The sequence below is a fragment of the Kogia breviceps genome, chromosome 11, assembly GCF_026419965.1.
Source record: "Kogia breviceps isolate mKogBre1 chromosome 11, mKogBre1 haplotype 1, whole genome shotgun sequence".
In the NCBI taxonomy this organism is placed as follows: domain Eukaryota; kingdom Metazoa; phylum Chordata; class Mammalia; order Artiodactyla; family Physeteridae; genus Kogia; species Kogia breviceps.
In genome coordinates, this window is record NC_081320.1 from 45,668,028 (window position 1) to 45,692,483 (window position 24,456).

The 24,456-nt window shown below is 37.9% G+C and overlaps 2 protein-coding genes across 11 annotated transcripts in view; one reads left to right on the forward strand and one right to left on the reverse strand.

Moving 5' to 3' along the window:
* The window catches only part of APLF (aprataxin and PNKP like factor), a 93,687-nt gene extending 74,639 nt beyond the window's left edge, over positions 1–19,048 (reverse strand). For 5 of the 6 annotated variants that reach the window (XR_010835510.1, XR_010835509.1, XM_067007481.1 and 2 more), the window contains exons 1-2: positions 18,651–19,043; positions 2,977–3,048 (exon numbers count right to left, since the gene is read on the reverse strand). Coding sequence is in view for 4 of the 6 variants with exons in the window: in XM_067007481.1 (XP_066863582.1) it covers positions 2,977–3,048; positions 18,651–18,746 (168 nt within the window). In the remaining 2 variants the exon portion in view is untranslated. Of the gene's footprint in view, positions 1–2,976; positions 3,049–18,650 lie in introns of all 6 variants that reach the window. The other variant, XM_067007483.1, reaches the window with a different exon arrangement.
* A 111-nt stretch (positions 19,049–19,159) lies between these two features.
* FBXO48 (F-box protein 48) lies at positions 19,160–24,199 on the forward strand. 5 transcript variants are annotated; one of them, XM_067007486.1, is made up of 6 exons: positions 19,160–19,280; positions 19,426–19,632; positions 19,993–20,117; positions 20,858–20,896; positions 21,482–21,823; positions 22,258–24,199. In XM_067007486.1, exons 5-6 carry the CDS (start codon positions 21,518–21,520, stop codon positions 22,417–22,419), a joined length of 468 nt encoding a protein of 155 aa, XP_066863587.1. In that variant the 5' UTR covers positions 19,160–19,280; positions 19,426–19,632; positions 19,993–20,117; positions 20,858–20,896; positions 21,482–21,517; the 3' UTR covers positions 22,420–24,199. The 5 variants fall into 5 exon arrangements, with proteins under 5 accessions (XP_066863587.1, XP_066863586.1, XP_066863585.1 ...); XM_067007484.1 differs by having other exon boundaries at positions 19,191–19,284; XM_059079970.2 differs by lacking the exon at positions 20,858–20,896 and having other exon boundaries at positions 19,191–19,284.
* The last annotated feature ends 257 nt before the right edge of the window (positions 24,200–24,456 follow it).

A 24,456-nucleotide genomic window follows, 5' to 3' on the forward strand; every position in this document is an offset into this window, starting at 1 on the left:
ATATATAATTTGCTTTAGCAGATCAAATAATTTGTGATTGACTAGAACAGAGAATAAGTGATATTTAGCACACATTATGATAAAATTAATAAAATGGAAGTTATTTGTCCATCTCATACTCATTATTTCAAATCTTAAACTTCCATTAACAAAGTCAGTGTTAGAATTTCTCTAAACTTCTCTAAATTGCACCTTGAAGGTGCAGCTACAATAAGATGCTGATGAAATAAAGAAATCTATTTCAAGGGGATGGGTATTTTATTGAAACTATATTAACATAAACAAGAAATCAAGCATTACATAAAGCGAAGAACGCATACATATATCACTAAGTCCAAGAAGCAGCTTTCCTTCAACTAATATAAAGTGAATTTCATAATTCTTGGAATAAAATTCAAAACCCAATTAAATATTTTTCTAAAAGAGCAATCAAATTCTAGTACTGGAACTGCACATTTCCTTAAAAAAACATTTTTTATGTCTTCCAATGTTCGGTAGTTTGGCATTACAGAAATAACTGCAACATGCTGTACTATTCTTTACCCTTTTTTCATGTTACAAATATTCCATAATAATTTTTTAGAGACATAATACATGTAAGATATTATGTGTGGACCCACCACCCAGTTTAAGAATATTACCATTACCTTTGATGTTCCCAGTGAGTCTTTACCTAACCACTCTCTTCTCAGTTTCCTCAGATGTAATTATCCTGATTTTTGTGTTTATCACTTCCTTGATTTTCTTTATGGTTTCACCACCTATGTTTATGACCCTGAATATATTGTTTACTTTGTAGGATTTTTAATCTTACATAAATGAAGCCACACTGTAAATATTCGTCCAATGCTTGCTTTATTTCATTAAATGAATATATCACAATATATTTATTGATTTTACTGTTGGTGGAAATTTATGTTGCTTCTAGTGTTTTGCTATCATATAAAACAATTTTGCTCTTCAGGCTCTTGTACATATCTATTGGTACCTGTGTGTGCATGAGGTCTGCCTGCAGGGAATACAAGCCTTCATCTTTAGGAAATAGCGTCAAGCTATTCTCCAAAGTGGCTGCACCATCCTAGCTCCCACCCACAGCTCATAACTGTTCCACTTGTTCTACTACTCCCCCAACACTTGAAATTTTTAGACTTTTCATTTTTGCCAATCTGTTGGGTGTGGAATCATATCTCATTGTGGTTTCACTTATTTCTCCATCTAATAAGAAGGCTGAGTACCTGCTTTTCATGTTTACTAGCCAGTCAGGTTTCCACTTCTGCAATGTGCCACTCAAATCTTCAGCCCATTTTTCTATTGGATTATCTTCTTCCCATTGACTGAAAACATTTGCTATAAATTTTGGATATCATTCCTTTGTCAATTATATGTGTTTTAAGTATCTTCTCCCTGTTGTATTATTCATTTTCATTATAGTGTCTTTCGATCAGCAAAGGTTCTTCACTTTAATGTAACTGGCTTTTTTTCAATCTTTCTTTAACAGTTTCTGCTTTTTATATCTTATTTTAAAACCTTTCCCTACTCTAAGGTCATAAAGGTTTTATCCTACGTGTTCTTCGAACAGTTTTACAGTTTTGCCTTTCACATTAATCTATCTGGAATTGATTTTTGTGTATAGTTTGAGGTAGGGGTCTAATTATTATTATTTTTTTTTTTTGCCCAAACAAACAACAAACCGTCCCAGTACCATTTACTGATAAAAAGTTATCTTTTCCATTGATATGCAATGCCAGCTCTGGCCCAAATCAAATTCCCACATACAAAAGCCTGAATCTAAGATTGCTTTCAGCTCTCAAGTTCTACTCAACTGAAGGCACTAAAACGTCTTGTGAAGATAAGTTGAAACAATTAGTTTTAACTTCAATAATTTTTTTTAAAGAAGAGAACATGGCAAAAGAATCCTGACTTGGAAAATGTGATAAAAAATAAAAATACTGCAGAGGGTTCAAAGAAACTGAGCTCTAATTTTCATTTAACAACTTGCTGACTATGTAGAATTAGACATTCTAAGTTGTCAAAAATAATAGTACCAAGAAAAGGGTAAAAACACTTACCTTTTCCCCATGTGTATAAGGTCACATACTAAAAGTTCATAAAATTATACTAAACAATATTTAAAAGATAAATATAAACAAAGGTATAGTTTAAATAAAATGTTACCATCCCAAATTTTAGTTTAAAAAGTCTATAATCTAACGTGGAATTTTTGCTCTAACTTCTAATTTTGTATCTACCACAGTCTGGTGCTCAAAAGACACTTGTTGACTTATATCAACACAATCTAATTAAAGACCAAAAGAGGTAAAGAATGTTTCCTAAAAGGTGTCTTCTTTGATTGAACATTGTTAAACACCCATACAGAAATCTGACCCACTTCATAACGGATAAAGTTTAACCTGAAGAAAGAATTTTCCATTAATAAAATCACCTTTAAGTATATTCATTTTATGTTATCAATACTCTTTTAAATAGTCACAGAAGTTCAAAATACACCTGAATACTTTTCATCCAAGCATAGACATGACTCCAATTAAGCATCTCTATTAAGCCAATTTGGAAAATACTCTAGGTACAGAAATCTATTGAAACAAGCCTATAACACTTAAGTGACTTTGGTTGCTAACCCATTCCCCCAAAAGCCAACCATTACACAGTTATGGACTTTCTTATAGAATCTTATTTGTAATACCTACTCATGAACAAAATCATAATATAAACATGAACTGGTAGTCACTTTTTTCATTAAGATTCTAACTACATAAACGTAGCACTGCCCCATGGGAAAAAAAAGTAGCTTAAATAGTTTAGATTTTTATCTCCCAATTATCGTCTGGCAATAAGAAAAACATATTCCGACATTAATTCCCTATTTTCATAACCTTAAAAATAAGCCCCTCCAATCAGGAGCTGGAAACACGTGAGAGAGAAAATGTTAAAATAAATCATTAATAACATATTTACCGGTTTGATTCGAAGCTGACCACCCACCACTTCAAGAATGGCATGTCTTCTGGACACTCTCTTATCTGTTATCTACAGGAGAAAAAAAATTAAAATTTCAAACACAGCCACCTCCCTAAAAAAACAATAACAACAACAACAAACCCCACAGCAATGTTTCTGAATTCAGTAGGCTAGATATGAAATCTATTATTCATTCAACAACTGTATATTGAAATGACTGTCCTCACTGAACAAACAACTCAGAGATTAAGGGACCCGCCCAAAGTCACAGAAAAATAAACATTGAAGCAGAGACTCGAGGTTGGAAACTATCAGATCCCAAAAGCTTTCATGATGGTTTCCATTCAAGACAGACATTTAGTGGGGATTCTTATCAATAAAATTCATAAAATGAGAAAAAAATCTACATAATATGTACTTATCAGGAAGTATTCCAAATACAGATAAGATATAGTATGTTATAATGACAGAAGGTCTCAAAAGGCAGCAGTCTGGTAAATGTAAAAGGTAAGAGTACAAGCTTTGGGGTCAAGCAGACCCAGGTCAGGAAGACCTGCATTTGAGCTCAGGGCCATTAGCAGTAGTTAAGAGAACAGGAAGGTAGGAGAGAGAGCAGTGAAAACCAAGTATTTACAGTGAAGAAAACATTTTAAAATATATATTTGCTTCCTATTTTGAGCCAACACTGTTCTACTTACTCCCACGATCACTTCTGCACACCAAAGTTTAAAAATTGGGGACTTCTCTGGTGGTGCAGTGGATAAGACTCCACACTCCCAATGCAGGGGGTCTGGGTTCGATCCCTGGTCAGGGAACTAGATCCCATATACATGCCGCAACTAAGAGTTCACATGCCACAACTAAGGAGCCCGCCTGCCGCAACTAAGACCTGGCGCAACCAAAAAAATAAATAAATATTTTAAAAATAATAATAAAATAAATTGCAACCTTCACTTCTGCACTTTCTATCTCCCCTCTCCACAATTAAAAAAAAAAATCGCTTGCACTTTCAATGTTGAAATTGCCAATCAAGCCTTCCCTGCATGGCTATTAACAGAACAGTTAAGATTACCTTTGTAATTTGTGACTTTATGTAATGAAAACATTTTAATCACCAATTTTACTTAGCACCATAATTATCCGGCCTATCTCTTCATTATCTTAGTATCTATCACTTCATCTCTTACCTTATCCACATCAGGACCAAAATTATCAGTAAAAGCAGACTGTAGTAAAGCCTAAATTCAAGTAAACCCATTAGTTCTACAAAAATTTGCAAAAATATGAAACTTCCAGGAATCAGTACTCATTTTTTTTTACCAACGACCAATTCCACACTTAAGGCTGTGACTATATAAAAACAGTAACATCAAGCATCGCAGTGGAATAAATTCCACATGCTGAATATTCTGCACAACTACAGTTGATTTTTAGAACATTTTCTAAAATAAAGTATCTTAAAGGAAGCCTATTTAAAATATATCCACTATTAGCCACAACGGCTATTTCAGAAAATTAAATATAAACTACTAGCCTATTCAATAAAAAAAGAGAGGAAAGAAATTTGGAGGTTCCTATATTCTTCCCATAATGTGCCTTAGTGGGCCCAAAACAGCAGTTATCTAATAATCCACTTTACCATTTGCACAGATTTTATCATTTGCATAGAACTTTCACTTAAATATTGAGCTTCACCCTAATACTGTCATACCTATTATTCACATTTTACATATTTGGAAGCTGAAAGTCCAGAGAATTTAAGTTGCTTGTGTAGGTCACTCTTTAAGCAGGTAGGACTCCAAATCCATACTTATTAACAAAAATAAATATCTGAGAAAAACAGTCATATATTACTCTAAGCCTAAACGTAATCATTCAGAAGTAGTTTAAAGAACTGCAAATTATTCTGTGGTGAGGAGTAAGAAGTTTTTATTTATAACTTGGAGAGTAATATCTCGTTGTTAACTTCAATAATACAAATTGATTTTCTAACCAACAGAGTAAGAAACTATCCAATATAAAACCATGACATATAAGGATGGTTCCTGTAATAGTCCAGCTTGGGTTTCTTTCCTTTTCAAACCATATATTTGCAGGAAGCAATAATATAAAAGTATAATGTGACCTCTAGTGGACACATGTTTCTACAACAATGTAATTTCATCACAAACTGCATTTCTATAGTAGCCACAAAAGTGTTTTAAAGAGTCTTTGAAATCAACATCATTCAGGCATTTAGCTATACCTGTCCCTTTTAAACCACACCTCTAAATAATCAGTAAGTTACAAAATAATAATTTATGCTTTTTCAATGGAAAGTTTAGAGATTTAACAAATTATCATTAAAGCTCATTTGAATTTCAGGATGTGGATGGTGAGAAGCATGTTCAGGTCACAAACAGATCTTAAAGATCTGATGACCTGCTTTATGTAACAGCAATCACTGCTCCTTGTGCAGAGTAAATATTCATACATTCTTATTAACATACTAACTGTAATGGCAATTATTTATCAAGACCAAGGCACTGTTCTATATTTATCACATATATCTTTTTTCATCTTCACAAAACCTGTGGAAGATACTACTATCTTTATTTTTCAGGTGAGAAATGAAGTGCAGAGAAGTTAAGCAACTACTTAAAAGTTACACAGCCAATAAGCAGCAGGCCCAGGATTTGTGATTCTAAAGACATCTTTGCTCTTGGTACTGTATTGCTTCCCTCATTATCATTATGTAAAATATCATTTTTAGATGATTTAACATCAGCTTGACTGTCTAAACTAAAACATACTAAAAAACTGGAAATAAGGAAGAATAGCTATTTATTAAGCAAACAGACATTCTAAGAAAACTCAAGCCCTAAATAAAGCTCCAAGAGGCCTTCAGGCTTTCACGTGGTCCTGTTTATTCTAAGATCACACCCAAGTCTAATGAGATGAGTTATCTGAATTCCCAGTAGTCTATTCACAGCAGATAATAAAGTGCATAGGGTTTAGTAGTCAGTGCATTAACAATGATGTTGGTCTGCAGGTGGAAAGAAAAAGGCTGTAGAAAAATAAAGAAACATAAACACTCAAAGGAGTACACTGGCTAGAGACTCCTGGGAGTGGGACGAATGGCATAACATCCTTGTAAAGGTACTAAAGGCTTATCTGAGTTAACTTATTGATTACCAAGAGTCACCAGGTTTAAACAAAAACTTCATTTGAAAGTCAGACATTTCACATCTTAGAAAACCATAAAAGTAGTTAAAATAGAGGAATTCCAGTGTCCTACCAAATAACTGTAGCCACCTGACTTCTAATCACACCACACATCCTCCAAAAAATCAGAGATCAACAAATACAGCAAATAAAACCACCTACTTTCCACATCTAAAGCACAACTAGGAGACAGATTACCACTAACTTTAATTTACATGTAAGAGGGGAAAGAAATGCCAAATGCGATGAAGCTTCAGGATCTATGCTGGAACAGAATTTAAGTGGCAATTCGGAGGAAGAGAGAAGACAGGGAGCGAGAACCACAAAAAAGCCACCCCTTGAGTGGGAAATGCTGAAAATGCATCCCACATCCTAGAGTTCAGAGATCCAGCGAAATTGAAAATAATTTGGGCATCAATATGAATAATAACAATAATGGAATATAACACACTGAATACAAAATAATCCATGAGTTCATACTGAACTCAAGAAAGGGGCTGGGGTCAGGGTTGGGAGAAAAAGCCTTTCTTTATAAGAGAATGACAGCTAACATAGAAGAAATGATGGAATGAGGAAATCACAATTTTGTAACTATTAACGTTAATTGACTCAGTAAAGTGTCAATGGATGTTAATTTTCAGGTGAAAGCTTGATGAGAAGCAGAATACTCCTGAAGTCTCAAAGCATCACTCACAGATTACTCACAAAAAGAATAGCATCTTCTCTGGAGAAGTCTAATAGACACCACCTTCCGCAAGTGATCACATTTGTAACCACCAACAAAAGGACAAAGAGAGAGAGACCTGGGCCTCCTGACATGTTGCTCTGAGTTCATATCACCGATGGAATGTTCTTGTCCAATGTGTTTAACCTGAATCTAATTATGTGGAAACAGTCAGACAAATCAAAATTCTGGGCATTCTATGAAACAACTGGCCTGGACTGCTAAAAGCATTAATGCCATGAAAGACAGCTCTAGATTAAAGAAGATAATATGTAATTGATTGGATCCTAAATTTTTTTAATGCTTTAAAGGGCATTATTTGAAAGTTGGGTAAAACTGAATATGGAATATTAAAATTTACTGCACAATTACAAATTTCTTGAGTATAATTTATATAACTTACATACATAATGTATATAGAAATGTCCTTGTTTTTAGGTGATACATGTTGGCATATTTAGGGATGAAGTGCCATAATGCATGCAATGTACTTTCAAATGAGTTCAGGAGAAAGAGGGGAAAAAAAAAGTGTATATATATATATATATATATATATATATATATATATATATATTTATACCTATGAGAGATAAAGAAAAAGTAAATGTGACAAAATGTTAACCATTAACTAACCTAAGTTAAGGATACATAGGTGTTAGTTGTACTAGTCTTTCAACTTTTCTGCAGGTCTGCAATCTTTCAAAATGAAAAGTTGAGGCAAAAATAGTTAAAATTTCAAAAATGTTGGTACGTTTTTGGTTGGTACTAAAAGGGTTATCATCAGGTAATGGAAAATGTAGTGTACACAATTGCTAAATAACATGATAATTGAAGTGTGATTTAATTTACACCTGTTCCAGTGAAATTAATAACCCTATTTTATATATGCTCTTTCTATTTTCTACATTTCTATATGCTGTTTTAAAATATTTCTTTGATTTAGACTAAGTACCACAAACTGGTAGCCAATACACCACAAATCACTCAGACAGTATCTTTTAAAATTTTTACTATGAAGAGTGTATGTACCCTCCACCTCCCCAGAGTGCCCAGCACTCCCTATAATCTTCCACTTAGCCCTCTTTGCTCTTTATTGCATACCTAACCTCTGCAGGCACGTGAATTTGTAACTCATGATTTAAACTACACCTATACTTTTTAGATGCTAATTCTTCACACATGACACTGCATACCAGATGCTACTAGCTGCTTAATCAATATCTATTCATTTCTTCTTTCATACTATTACTTCAATTTTGTTTAGAGTAACATTGTACCCAGTTAAAAACATCCAAATGCCTAGAATTCCTCATAGCTATGGATGGCCGAGACACAATTCTAGCCAAGCACACAAGAATGTGTATTAACCATGTTTTCTAGTTTCTGTATCTGATGCTTTTGATAGCTCAGACTTTGCTGACTAGGGAAAGACTACCGCTCCCAGGGTTACTGATTCCAAGAAACAGTAAATGACTCACCCTGCAAGTGCACTTTCATATGCAAATGAATCCATCCAAAGCCACACCCCCAATGATGGCTTTACCTAGTCCTTACACTGCCCTAACCACCCTAGCACTAGGCATCAGACAACTAGGGGTGGCACCTAATGCCCAGAGCCCCATAAAATTATTCAAACTAGATCATCCTCTGTTTACCCTGCCTTGCCCATTCACTCCAAAGAGAACCACAATAAAGGCTTTCCTGCAGTTCCCCTAGCTCTCTCTTACCTTCCACCAACCTTGTGTGGCCCTGTGTGGCAGGGTGTGTCCTTACTTCTCTCCAGAACTATGAGTAATTAGTTTTTCAACATTAATCATCTCCTGGTCCGTTGGCCTCACTATACCTAACAAAATAATAAGACTACATTTCAAAATATAGTGGAGCTTCTGGGAAGATAAGTGTCTTCCTGATAAAAAGGAACAGGCTCAACTGGCCTGCACCTTTTTCCCTCTGCCTTTCTCTTTTTCTTCCTGCTTATGTGTAACACCTCAAGGTACAGCAACCATCTTATGAGTACAGATGCGAAAGCCATACGCAAAGGATGACCAAGGAGAAGCACAGAAAAGTCTGCTCCTTGAGCAGCTGCACCAGCCCTGGATCGACTGCCCGAGATTCTGTTACAGAAGAAAAATTAATTTGATTAAGCTGCTGTTTGTCACATTTCTGTTACCTGCAGTGGAAGCAATTATGATTAACACACACTACTCTAACAACTGTTATTAGTGATACTGGACACTAATAGCAAATTCATTTATGCTCAGCCAGTGAGAGAAGGAGTATGAGAAAACAGAAAAGCTAACTAAATTAAGCATTCAAATATAAGAACATTTAATATTAAAAGAACTGCACAGCATACAGCAGGAGCTTAGAAAAGACATTCCGAAGGATACACGGACTGAAGAATTATGCTGAAATTACTCCTATCTCATAAGCAACAGCTAAAATGACAGTAAGTTTTCTTCAGATACTACAGAAAAAACCCTTTTTACTTGAATTCTTCAGACTGTGTCTTGAATGGAGACAGAGATCTCTGTTTTTATATGACTTTTGTATTAATACAATGTGGATCCCTTATCTTTGATTTTCTGGTTTTGAATTGGATATTTCATGTATTATGACACATGTACAAGTTTTCTCCATTTTTAAGACATGGAGTTTGTGGTAGAAGAAAAGACATGAAAACATAGAAGAACTGTTTGTGATTTGTTTGCCAAATATTTATTTTTGGCATTTACTGAAGTCAAACAAAATGAAGATTTTCTTATGCTATCAGCAGAAATGTTTAGATATTTTGAACCAAGGTCTCTGACCTATTTGTTTATTATGTCCAAAATCCTAAAAGTAAAAAACAAACCTGAATAAAGTAAAAGTAGAAAAGCTACTGGACCTTTCATTTCATTTTTGTCCATATATAACATTTACTGAAAAACCAACATTAGTTAATTTTTCTGACAATATTTTCCTAGAGAAATTTCTGAATATCACAGACAGGAATAATATATCTCATGAATTCAGTGTTCCCATTTAGCCTGATTCCTATAAATAGAAAAACAAAGAACAGGAAAAATTTGTTATTTTCAGAATAAGCTATATAACAAACTATGGCTAAGATAATAAAAATTTTCTCGTAAAATACTTTATAATTTACAGTGCTATCACATAAGATTATCTGGTTTGCTCTATCAACAATGGACAAATTCAAACTTTCATAGTAGAGAAAAAGAGAAAATCATCTGCTATGGGATTTAAGCCTGTATTATGAGAAAATGGCTAAACCTAAAGAAGCATGGGATCTATTTTAAGCATAATTTCCATAAAATTCTTTCCCCAAACTTATATTGTGTGGCAAGTAAGCAAAATCTAAAATTAAGACCTGAAAATCACAGCAAGATGCTTTTTGACCCACCTCCTAGAGAAATGGAAATAAAAGCAAAAATAAACAAATGGGACCTAATGAAACTTAAAAGCTTTTGCAAAGCAAAGGAAACCATAAACAAGACCAAAAGACAACCCTCAGAATGGGAGAAAATATTTGCAAATGAAGCAACTTGCAAAGGATTAATATCCAAAACATACAAGCAACTCACACAGCTCAATATCAAAAAAACAAACAACCCAATCCAAAAATGGGCAGAAGACCTAAACAGACATTTCTCCAAAGAAGATATACAGATTGCCAACAAACACATGAAAGAATGCTCAACATCATTAATCATTAGAGAAATGCAAATCAAAACTACAATGAGATATCATCTCACACGGGTCAGATTGGCCATCATCAAAAACTCTAGAAACAATAAATGCTGGAGAGGGTGTGGAGAAAAGGGAACCCTCTTGCACTGCTGGTGGGAATGTAAATTGATACAGCCACTATGGAGAACAGTATGGAGGTTCCTTAAAAAACTACAAATAGGGGCTTCCCTGGTGGCGCAGTGGTTGAGAGTCCACCTGCCGATGCAGGGGACACGGGTTTGTGCCCCGGTCCGGGAAGATCCCACATGCCGCGGAGCGGCTAGGCCCGTGAGCCATGGCCTCTGAGCCTGTGCGTCTGGAGCCTGTGCTCCGCAACCGGAGAGGCCACAACAGTGAGAGGCCCGCGTACCATAAAAAAAAAAAAAAAAAAACTACAAATAGAACTACCATATGACCCCGCAATCCCACTACTGGGCATATACCGTGAGAAAACCATAATTCAAAAAGAGTCATGTACCAAAATGTTTATTGCAGCTCTATTTACAATAGCCAGGACATGGAAGCAACCTAAGTGTCCATCAACAGATGAATGGATTAAGAAGATGTGGCACATATACACAATGGAATATTACTCAGCCATAAAAAGAAATGAAACTGAGTTATTTGTAATGAGGTGGATAGACCTGGAGTCTGTCATACAGAGTGAAGTTAAGTCAGAAGGAGAAAAACAAATACCGTATGCTAACACATATATATGGAATCTAAGAAAAAAAAATGTCATGAAGAGATTAGTGGTAGGACGGGAATAAAACACAGACCTACTAGAGCATGGACTTGAGGATATGGGGAAAGGGAACGGTAAGCTGTGACAATGTGAGAGAGTGGCAGGGACATATACACACTACCAAATGTAAATTAGATAGCTAGTGGGAAGCTGCCGCATAGCACAGGGAGTTCACCTCTGTGCTTTGTGACCACCTAGAGGGGTGGGATAGGGAGGGTGGTAGGGAGGGTGACACAAGAGGGAAGAGATATGGGAACATATGTATATGTATAACTGATTCACTTTGTTGTAAAGGAGAAACTAACACACTATTGTAAAACAGTTACACTCAAATAAAGATGTGAAAAAAAATAATAATTTTTAAAAAGATTAATACATTAAAAAAAATCTACAAACAATAAATGCTGGAGAGGGTGTGGAGAAAAGGGAACCCTCTTGCACTGTTGGTGGGAATGTAAATTGATACAGCCACTATGGAGAACAGTATGGAGGTTCCTTAAAAAACTAAAAATAGAACTACGATATGACCCAGCAGTCCCACTACTGGGCATATACCCTGAGAAAACCATAATTCAAAAAGAGTCATGTATCACAATGTTCATTGCAGCTGTATTTACAATAGCCAGGACACGGAAGCAACCTAAGGTCCATCAACAGATGAATGGATTAAGAAGATGTGGCACATATATACAATGGAATATTACTCAGCCATAAAAAGAAGTGAAATTGAGTTATTTGTAGTGAGGTGGATGGACCTGGAGTCTGTCATACAGAGTGAAGTAAGTAAGAAGGAGAAAAACAAATACCATATGCTAACACATATATATAGAGTCTAAGAAAAAAAAATGTCATGAAGAGACTACAGGTAGGATGGGAATAAAACACAGACCTACTAGAGCATGGACTTGAGGATATGGGGAGGGGGAAGGGTAAGCTGTGACAAAGTGAGAGAGTGGCATGGACATATATACAGTACCAAACGTAGGGTGGATAGCTAGTGGGAAGCAGCCGCATAGTACAGGGAGATCAGCAAGGTGGTTTGTGACCACCTAGAGGGGTGGGATAGGGAGGGAGATGCAAGAGGGAAGAGATATGGGGACATATGTATATGTACAACTGATTCACTTTGTTATAAAGCAGAAACTGACACACCATTGTAAAGCAATTATACTCTAATAAAGATGTTAAAAAAATTAAAAAATTAAAAAGATAAAACTAAAATTAAGACCTGAATTGAAGAGAGACTGGTTACTATAAACCAGTTGACAAACCATAAACTTTTCTTACCTAGAGTGATCCCCAGTATTGGGTACAGCCCACACTCCAGAGTTCAGAAATCAACACTAAGCCTGCCATGATATTAGATGATAAGCAGACCTTATTCAACAGAGCAAAAGCTAGTTGATACAAGATGTTTAATATCATGCCACGTGGAATGTATCAAAGTATAATTTCTGATACTAAGAAAAGACAAGTTTGAGGAAATGGACTTGATTTTGGCCAGAGGCTCTCTAGGCAGACTCCAATTTATACATGATCTCTCTTTATAAGGTTATTAATATACTGGATGTGGTCTTTGAAACTTGTGAATATAATTTCTCACATGAGTAATGATGTAAATAAGAGGTAGGTTATCAGACTACCTCACAAACATCCATGTAATCCACAATACTAATGAAATATGGATCATTTAGACTTTTAAAAGTAAAATCCAATACTTTCTGAGCTCCTACTTCAAGGTTGCCAAATTGTTAGCCAATATGATGAAACTGTGCTGACTCACTGCCACTGAAATTTCAACTCACTCAATCCATTTGGCTTGCAATTCTGTTTGCACAGTGAATGCTATACAAATGTGAGAACATCATCCTCATCTTTAATATATTATGACAGAGGCAATATAGTGAGTAAAAATATAAGCATAGCTTAGTAAGATAAAACTGGGTCTAAATCCCCACTTGGGACTTTGGTAAATGAAGCTTTCTAAATACATTTAGTTCAGGTCAGCAGACATTTCTTAAAGACCTATTCTGTGCCAAGCATTCCACTTAGCGTGTCTAAAAGTGGTTTTCAAATCTGGTTTCTTGTATTTACATTGAGCAGTACCCAGGAGATGACAATTTAAAGAATTAAATTTGAAAATCCATATGAAAAGCAATTTACTACACACCTATGAGAATGGCCAAAATCTAAAACACTGACAACACCAAATGCTGACAAGGATGTGGAAGAACAGGAGCCCTTATCCACTGACAGTGGGAATGAAAAATGGTACAGCCACTTTGGAAGACAGTTGGCAGTTTCTTACAACACTGAACACATTCTTGCCATACTATCCAGCAACTGTACTCCTTATTATTTACCCCAAAGAACTGAAAACTTATGTTCACACAAAAACCTGCACATGGATGTTTATAAAAGCTTTATTCATAACTGCCAAAATGTGCAAGTAACCTAGATAGCCTTCAGTAGACAAATGGATAAACTGTGGAACATCCAGACCATGGAATATTTCTCATCACTAAAAAAACAGGAAAAGACACGGAAGAACCTTAAATACATACTACTGAATGAAAAGAAGCCAACCTGAAAAAAAGTCTACATATACATACTGTATGATTCCAACTATACGATACTCTGGAAAAGGTAAAACTATGCAGATGGTTAAAAAGTTCAGTAGTTGCTAGGGGTTGCAGGGGAGAGGGAAGATGAACAGACAGAACATTGAGATTTTTAGGGCAGTATTCTGTAACACTACAATGGTGGATACGTGTCATTACACAGTTGTCAAAACCTATAGAATGTACACCAAGAGTGAACCCTAGTGTAAACTGTGGGCTTTGGGTGATAATGACATGCCAATACAGGTTCATCAAATATACCACTGTGGTCGGGGATGTTGATAGAGGTTTTATTTTTAATAAAAATAAAAAGCCTATTTTTAAAAAAGAAAGAAAACTAGTACATGTTGTAAAAGCAATGTCTGTAAAAGTTAAACAGAATCACTGATGTAATGTGATCATCCCACAAGTCTACTCAACGCTTATCCAATTATGCAATGTGCCTTACACTTTCCAACCTTAGAGGCTTAAATCATTCATTTAGCCTTAAGGGCCCTTCCCATCGGATCTACTCTCGACCTCTCAAAATTCTAACCATTCTAACACTTTAAAGTCAGCTCGACATGTCAGTGAGTTCACGAAGCCTTCTCTGACCCCTCATCTTAATTGTGGGTTCCTTCCTACACCTCTCTGTATCACGTCACATCCTTCTGTGTGGATCAAGGTATTGAAACAACTTTTAATGTGACCTTTTAAAAATCAGAGGTAGGGCTGGGCTTCCCTTGTGGCGTAGGGGTTGAGAGTTCGCTTGCCGATGCTGGGGACACGGGTTCGTGCCCCGGTCCAGGAGGATCCCACATGCCGCAGAGCGGCTAGACCCGTGAGCCATGGCTGCTGAGCCTGCACGTCCGGAGACCGTGCTCCGCAACGGGAGAGGCCACAACGGTACCGCAAAAAAAAAAAAAAAAAAATCAGAGGTTATATCTAAAAATCTAGATTTCTTACTACTTTTGAGAAAAATGATATGACACTTAACTAGGTAGGAATGGGGGTGAGTAGGCAGAAACTGCATGACAGTCCTCTCCTTGTGGCCTCCTCAACACTGAGGCAGCTGTCATTTACGACACCGCTGTCATCTATCAGTGTGTCCCTGTGTTATTTTTCTTACTCTCTCCCACTTCACTCACTGGAGGTGCCTGCCTAGCTCCCCTTTCTAGTTACTTGCTTCTATGTCTCTCATACCTACTAACTATAAGCTTCCTGAGAGCAAGGACTTATTTCTCCTCCATTCCTCCGATCTAACTATAGTATATATTCATTAGCTATTTTCTGAATTTACTAATGAGTCAATAAAACAGAAAAAATGCTAACACAATCCACCATGAATGTTGCTCCTTAAACTTTAGCAGTTGGTAGCACTGCCTCATTACTATATTTATATTCACTTCAAAACTCTATGCTCTCCTTTTTACACCTAAGTTGCAAGTTTTGGAAGAGTGAGGCTGAGATGCAGAAAAGGAAGAGATAATGTGTTGAAGGCCTACTATGCATCAGGAATTGTATTAGGCTTAATAACTGAGGGCAGGGCAAAGCTAGGAGTGCTTGGCACGTCCCTAGGGACAAACCTTGTCAGACCAGACAGCTGCAGCAGGTGAAGTCTGGCAAGTAGGAACAGTGCAGAGTTGCCAGGCCTGGGAGTGTTTACTTTGTATAAACTTTATGGGACACGTACAACAGTCTTAGAAGTGGTGAAATGATGCCTGGTGAAGAGTCTGCACTAGAGCCCAGGACTATCCCCATCCCCACCTGGGGGCCCTTTCTCTTTTTAATTAGAGCAGTAGCTTCAGTTAATCTGCCTTTAGGAAATCGCACTAGATACCTGGTGCTGTCCTATTTCCTTAGAGGAAAATAGATCATAAAGGAATGGGTCCTATAATCCTTGCTATCAAAACAGAATAAGGAAAATTTGAAATCAGAAAGAGTAGTTTTTATTTAAGAGCAAAATCGGATTTAATTAAAGAAAAAACATAAAGCAAATAATTGGGCCTAATGGCATTCTGTTGTTTGAGATGCTGTAAACTTTTTTTAAACTAATTTTTGTACTTAAGATAGTTGTAGATTCATGGTTAAAAGATACATTACAGAAAGATCTCTTGTACTGTTTACTGTTTCCCCCAGCAGTAACATCTTGCAAAACTACAGTACAGTATCACAACCAGATACTGATATTGACACAGTCAAGACACAAAACCAATCCCTCATTGTTTTACGGCATACCCAATTCCCTCCTGCTCCCCTCACCTCTTCATTAAGCCCTGGCAACCACTAAGTTGGTCCCCATCTTTATAATTTTGTCATTTCAATAACTTTATGTCAATTAAATCATACAATATGTGATCTTTGGAATTGTTTGTTTTCACCTAGGATAACTCCCTACAGATTCATCCTGCTGTAAACCTTTTAAGTGGTGATCAGGAAACAGAATTACAACTTAGTAAAATAAAGACCTTGGGTTCCCTGATGACTTACACTAAAGCAAAGGGAACAAGAAAATGAAATTTCACTGTGCTCTGTTGTCTACAAGTGTTCTCTATAAGGGTTTTCCTGCCACTGTAAAGACATGAAGGCATTCCCATGGTCAAATTGTTTTACCACAAAGAATGCTTTACACATTGGAATTATAAACCTAAAGGTTTGTGGCCATGAAGGTTCGTGAAACTTGTCTCCAAAAGACATGGCTAGTTAAGAGAGTTCAAAAATCATCCTGATTATTATTAATCACTTCAGATAGATATGAATTTACAATAAACTCCCTGAGTTTATTAAATCGGCTCTCTCACACACTACAAACAAAACAAAACAAAACAAACCAACCAGCTCACTGGAATTGCTGTTGTTTGAAACATCAGCCCTCAGGTGGAGTTTAAACCACTGCCAAGAAGAAACACCTGTCTGTCAGCTCCAAAATCCTGAGAACCACAAGGTAATTTGTTTTTCAAGGTTTTCCTTCCACACATCTAGTATAGTTCGTAACCACTTCTAATAACCTGTCAAACTTGGCAACAGAATCTTATCACTGAATGACTATTCAAAAAGGAAAAGCTAAATCCTGACCAGATAATTGACTTTCTATTCCTTGGCATTTTTAAAAAGAGAAACCAAATAGGCTCCTCTCACATTAGCAAGCCTATAACAAAAAGATCAAGCTACAAATAATGAATCGGTGTGACCTGATGCCAAGTTTAGAAAACAGAGGCCTAAAATTCATCCATCATTTAACCAGATCCTCAGCACTCTGTGTTAGTGATACAATATGTTAAGGAAATTAAAACTCCTTAGTAATCAGACATAAGATTTCTAGATGAAGCATATACTCTGTTTCTAACTGAGATAAAGTGAGAGAGAGAGAGAAATAGGGGAAGGGAGGGAGGGGAAGAGGGAGGAAAAGGGGAAGGAAGGACGGAAAGAAAGAAGGAAGGAAGGGAGGAAGGGAGGAAGGGCGGAAGGGAGGGAGGAAACCTCCAGACAGTTCCACCAAACGTTTGTATAGGTTAATAAACTATGAAGAAAAATAACAAACATTTAAGTAAAAACAAAACAAAAAAAACCACAAACAAACCAGCAAGTGAACTTGGAACACCTTGAACCACCACTCCTTTTCCTGCTTGGAGAGGAGTCCTAAGGCTAATACCTATGGTCCCACTTAGACACTGGAGGTTAACCAGGGTAACAGACCACACTCCTTACTCCCTGGTATTGGCTCACTGACACAGGTGTGTCTGGACAGTCCAAGAGAAAACTGGAGGGCAAGGACCCATTCATTCCTGTGTGCCCCGCAGTGCTAGGGTCTGCACGACATGCTGCGCAAAGCAGGCACTTAACAAGACATGCTGAATGTTGATAAAACAATATATATGTATTTAGGGAGAGATCTACAAATTCCAGAATGGTACAGGCAAGTTTTCTAACTCCTAAACATCCCAGAGGAAGAATACATAGCCCAGCGGCACTCTGGGTCCAAAAGCTTGTCTGTGCCCTTTAAATAACCAATCCATAGCTCAGTCTTCTCATCTGAACAATGAAGATAATAAGAGCACCTAACTCATAGGGTTTGAAAAGGATTAAGAAGTTGGTATAGGTAAAGTCCTTAGATCGATGCCTGGAATACTACACACTACAGAAGGATGAGCCACTGTTGCTGAAAAAGGCTACTAAAATAAAAGTAAAGCCGACACAGTACCACCAAAGAAGCCGAAGCTTAAAAGAAATTATTCTAGAAAAGCTAAGATCAGAGGTTGGCAAACTTTTTCTGTAAAGGGCCAGAAACTACTGTAAACATTGTGGCTTATCAAGCCAAGAGGCAATATCCCCAAACCTTAGAGCAATTATTCTCCCTGAAACGCTTAATATGGGTTTTTTGTTTACGTTTTACATTTTAAAATTTGAGAACCATTCTTAGTATGTGGGTCCAAACAAAAGCAGGCTGGATTTGGAGCCAGAGCCACAGTTTGCCGACCCCCGGGTAAGATTATAATGATGATAACCCAAGTCAAGTTGACTGAAAAACGTGCTGCCCCCAAACTTCTAAAATCCAGACAGGCCTGGCCGGCGCGGTGGGGAATCGGGGCAGGACCCCGAGTAGGGCCTCAAGAGCCGGCCAGGATCTCGCGGCTCTCCAGGGCCGCCGAGCCTCCGCCACACTTACTCCCAGCAGCGGCCCGCGGCCGATCACCGTCTCCCCCGGCGCCAGGGCCACCCGGGGGCCGCCGTCCAGCGGCTGCAGCTCGAAGGCCCGGGACATGGCGGCGAGGATTAGACCCCTTCCCGAGGAGCCGGACACCGCAGCCGTTTCCGCCTTCCATGGACAGGCGCGGGGCCTACGCAGGCCCCCGGAAAACACAGGGGGAGGTGGAGCAAAGACTGCCCCTGAGTGTGACCAGGCAGCGCGGAGCTGGGGCCCCAGCGCGGGTACAGAGTCCCGCCCCACCACTCAGACCAGTGACAAACTCTGGGATTTATCCCTTCACGCCGCCTCCAAACTATTGTTTAAAAGCCCCGGTTAAGCCCACCGCCCCCCAGCCCTTCTCACCGCCCACCTGTCTCGGAGGACACCGGTCCTTGTAGTCCGTGGCGCCTCCACTTCTCCTCGCTTGCCGAGCTGAGACGCCCTGGGAAAACTCCCAATCCCAAGAGGCAATGCGCGCTCCGCTCTGCGCCTGTGCGAAATACTAGTCAACAAGGCGGGGCTAGAGTGGGCTGGATGTCAAGCACTTGAAAGGGAAGGATTCGAAATCCGGAAGATTTAAATCGTTGAAGGAGAGGTCGCTACGGCCCAGTAGGTAGGAGGGTCTTCGCTTCCGGCTGACTTTGGGCGGGTGTGCTCGGGGGCGCGGCCCTGCGCTAGCACAAGCGTCCGCTTAGCCGGCCGGAGCTGCGGTGACATTTGGTGCTGTCGGTTGTTGTCGTTGTTTACTTGTCAGGGCCCCGTGTGGTTTGGACTCCTGCAAATGCAGTCTGGGCCGGACACGCCAGGAGGGTGGCTCAGAAAAGACGTGGAGTCATTCCTTCCGACCTGCGGAGTCCGCAGGGGATGAGGGCTCCCCGAGAGCCGGGCGTCTGCGCTGCCTTCCGATCCCTCCCTCCGTGTGACACCCGAAAGAGGGGCGATCTCTCACCTAACTAGAGAGGTAATTCAGCAAAGTTTGGTTCAGAGAGAAAAAGGGGCAGAAGAGGATAGGTTTCTAGGCATCCAGGCAAAACTGGACTTAAAAGAAGAAAAATGCCTAGTGGGATTTTAGGAACCTCACCAAGGCACCCCCATCTGTTAAATTCAAAAGCTTTCATCTGCCTCCTGTGGTATAACTAAAGGCAGGACGCATTTTATCCCCAGTGAGATCTTGGGAGAAGTAACAAATGTGCATTTAAATGCACAGTAACTTTTTCCTAATTAGTTTGGCTCTGGTTTGTATGGATGGGGCAGGAGGGTGGGGTGACAAAAACTTGACTCATGAACTTGTTTTTACCAGTTTGCTTTCTTACGTACCCAGACTCTCAAGAGGAAGTCCTCTGCTGAATTCAGACATTAAAATCCTAACCACCAGAGCTAATTTGGATCGTAAACCACCAAATGAATGGGAGCGTCTGTGGTCTTGGCAAGTACAGAAACATATAGGTGAGTAGCACATCTGGAAAGGGGAATATGTCATTAGCTGAACTAGAAGAAGTATCTAGCTGTATCTGAAACTCCTCCTGTGATGCCACCCCTCATTATAAAAGGAAGTACAAAATGGAATAAACTGATTTTAAGTAAATATGAACTGTCTTTATATGCCAATATAGCTCCATGCTTTCAACTGATTTCAGAAGCCTACACCATGCACCTTAGGTAAATTAGCTGAAACTGGACTTCAAATTTTTAGTCATGTGCCATACTTCGATGAGTTATAAACATTGTTTATAGTTGTTAGTCACTGTTGCTTGATGGCCTCAGTGACGGTTATCTTAAGTCATAATTGACTATGCATGTAGTGTAGCTTCAAAAAGCCATTTCGAGGGGCTTCCCTGGTGGCGCAGTGGTTGAGAATCTGCCTGCCAATGCAGGGGACACAGGTTCGAGCCCTGGCCTGGGAAGATCCCACATGCCGCGGAGCGGCTGGGCCCGTGAGCCACAACTACTGAGCCTGCGCGTCTGGAGCCTGTGCTCCGCAGCAAGAGAGGCCGCGACAGTGAGAGGCCCGCGCCCCACGATGAAGAGTGGCCCCCGCTCGCCGCAACTAGATAAAGCCCTCGCACAGAAACGAAGACCCAACACGGCCAAAAATAAATAAATAAAATCCATTTCTAAAACACTACTCTTATTGAATATTTGAAATTGTCAGTATAACCCAGACCTCAACTTCTTGTCAATTTCAGATAGTATTTGTGTCAAATGTGAGCACCTACCCATTAGATGTAAGTAGATAAACAATTCTTATATAAACTACTAAAAGTTGATCAGGTTTATGATTAAGTCACAAACTGTAGATGAAGAATTTAATGACAAGGCATTGCTTCCCACAGACAAATATTAATGAGTTAAATAGAATCGCATACTTTTCAAAAGTATTTTCAATCAGTACTTGGAATCGAATGTGTTCTCACAATATTAGTTTCTACTGCTAAAAATAAATTATAGTCTGACTGTGAAGAATCACTTCTCTTTTTTAAGATAATGTTCTTTGGGAGTAAAAAAAAAAAACCCCAAATATTTAGAAACAAACCCATTTACCAAAAATATCTAAAAAGAAGAAAGGAAGTAACGTGTTGGGTGCCTCCCACATGCAACTCAGATGTGGGGCTAGATGTTTTACACATTATCCCTGTTCATGCTTAGAAGAACACACCCCAGAGAAGCATCATTGGCCCCATTTTACAGACTGAGAAGCTCAAGTCAAGAAAGTTAAAGTTCATTAAATCATACCCAGAAAGTATCTGGCTCAGAGTAGGATCTATAGTCTGATCTAAAGGGAGTGAGTATTTTTAACTTTTGCCTTTTAGCTTACTTATGAGGATAATTCACTAAAACATCAAGCTATGAAGAAAAACTCCAAGAGGAACCACAGTTCAAGGGTTTCTGACCTAGAATTGAACTCTGCAGATGCTGAGAAGGAAAAAAAAGAGCGTCAAAATAACTTTGTTGAACTGCTGCCTCCAGAAGTTACTTTTAAAATTTTCAGTCAGCTGGACATCTGGAGTTTGTGCAGGGCTTCGGTGACATGCAGGAGCTGGAATCACACAATAAGACACAGCGATGCCTTGTGGAAACCTCATTGCCTGACTGTGAGAGCTGTATGTCAAAGAGAGATAGATGATGATCTAGAGAGTGGTTATCCCTGGAGGGTAAGTTTAACCTATGGAGTCTGCAGTGTTCTTGACAATATGGTGGTCAGTTTGAGCCCAAGCCTACCTTCTGCTTCGAAGAGGGAGGATTTCATATACAGAATGACATACAGAGTGTGTTGGCTTTGGGAGTTAAAGTTGAATTTTATTGTTCTTTTCCTGCAAACCACACTATCTCCCATCCATCCTTTTACATTTTGGGGGCATTTACCTCTGTTAAGCACAATAGCTACTTCATTTCACTCTACCTTATCCAAAACCCCCGGCAGACTCTGTGACTCACTCTGTTCTGTACACACACACACTTATTAGTATATGTGTATATCGATGTAAATACTCTTTTCAGCCCTCTCAATCAGCTTCTCTAGTTGCAAACAAACTCACTCACCAACCACTGACTACCTTCTTTAACAATGGTGGTTTATCTCTTTCAGGTAATACTACTGAGGAATTACCAGAAGAGTAAAGTGAAACATGAATGGCTAAGTGGCAGATATAGCAACATATGTTCTCCTATCAGCCTACCAGAAAAAATCATGTACCCAATGGATGCAGACACATGGGGGGAAATTCTAGAAGCAGAACTGGAAAGATAAGCAGAAAAATCACACACAGATCTCCTAACTTTGAGAGTTTAAAACTAAAATGACTCTTAGTTTATACAAGGTATATCTTTAGCCGTCCATTTTTTTGTTTGCCTTTTAACTATTTAACATTGAAAAGAAAACTAAGTAGAAAATATTATAAAAATAAAGCTTTGATTTCATTTTGCACTTGAGCTAAAAATACGTTTCTGGTCTTATTGTAATGTGGAAAAATCATGAAATGCTATTTATGTAAAAATGCTATACTGATAGAGTGATTTCAGAATGTATTGTTTCATGTATTTGTGTTAGTCTGTTGCAGTACTTTAATGATCAGGGAGTTTGATTGGTATTTTCTGCTTAATGATAATTTGAAAATTCAGGAAACCATTTGAAGAAACTGACTTAGAGATTTATTAATTAGTAGACATAACTAGGCTCATGAGGAGACTCCCTAAATGAAATTAATAGCAATATGTTTAAATGTATAATAAATTTGTATTTCAATAACTTTAAAATTTCCATTTCAGTGGAATCAGACTGAATTGTCAAACACTGAAACCATTTTGTGTTAAACTTGTGGTTTAATTTAAAATGAATCTGACCAGAGGGCTAAAATTTATGAAATGAAGATTCCCGTTACTTGCCTACAAATCTAGAATTGCTCTCAGGGACTGAAAATATATGGAAAGTTTTCAGCACACATAACGGCCATCAGAACCTCCACACTATTTTTCTTGGTGAAACTTACCTTCTTTCTGACAGCCTTATAGCACCATCTAGTGTACTCCTTGTAGATAACCAAGACAAAGGACCAGCTCCTTTCTGTTTTCTCCACATTGAAGAGAAAGAAAAATATTATTTTCAAGAAACCTGTATACTTTGTTGAAGTTTAGAGCTTTATAGGAGTTTTTAACTTTTATTCTCTTTTTCTTAAAAGTAGATGATATAATATTCATTATTCCAGATTCTTCATTCTGAATCTGTGATCAGCACCATAGGTAAAGTGTCTACAAAACGTTTCAGTTAGCAATGGGATTTTCTTCTTAATTGGTGCTCTATACCATGAAAAAATGAGCCCAGGAAATCGGTATTTCACGAATAGGCAAATATCAGGAAGATGCCCCACTCTATACAAATTCCCTTTGTTGGATCAAGTAGATGATGATTGATTGTCTCCTACTGTCTTCTTGGGGTTGGAAGGGGCCTTGAAGATCAGGCAGTCCAGTCCCTAGGATTATTCAGTCATCCCTGCTATAGGAATGTTCTTCTTCTCATCCACCATTAATTCTTTTCTTGGCAAATTCTTTCATAAAATATATCATCCTGACCTGGAAACCATCTCAAATTTCTACCATTCTGGATTAAGTGACCCTCTTAAGGTTCCCATAGTTCTTTGCACATACCATTCTCAAAGCTGCATACTACATTAAATTGTCTGTTTTATTTGTCTATCTCCCCTTTTAGGCTGTGAGCTTCGTAATAGCAGGGTCCATTTATTTATTTTTGTGTTCCCAAACCTGGAACATAGTAGGTACTCCATAAAGATTTGTTAAATTATTTCTATATTATTTATTTTAATCCTACCCAGAATGTAAGATAAAACTAATTTAACATATTGTTAGTGGATAAGATTGTATTGAAATGCAATGTACATCCCATAAGATATATGGGATGCTTAATATTAATGCTAATATATGAAGAATTATTCTTCTCAAAAGCTGTAAGAGAAAAATAGGAAAAGTTGAAATATTTTTTTAATTCTTTGAATAAACACTTGCAAATAAATTTCACCCAAAAGTTTCACTTATTTTTAATTATTGGGTCACCCCAATCAGTCTTAAGTATTATTTTCTTATATGAATACTCTTTAGTTTGGTTTTTGTTTTAGTATTATACCACTAAAATAATTCTCTGTATAATAAGTTATAAACTATGATCACAGTCTACACTGAAAGGAAAGTTTTGGAACTTAATGACAAATTTACAGAATGGGCTTAGAATGAATTGTATACATTTATCAGACCAAGCCATGAACATCTGAGGACA

What these genes read in the sequence shown, in the direction of transcription:
- FBXO48 (XM_067007486.1), top strand. Translation starts at nt 21,518, where the DNA reads ATGAAGAAAAACTCCAAGAGGAACCACAGTTCAAGGGTTTCTGACCTA. An exon ending in AGAGTGGTTATCCCTGGAGG is followed by an intron (nt 21,824 to 22,257) that starts GTAAGTTTAACC and finishes TATCTCTTTCAG; the next exon opens with GTAATACTACTGAGGAATTA.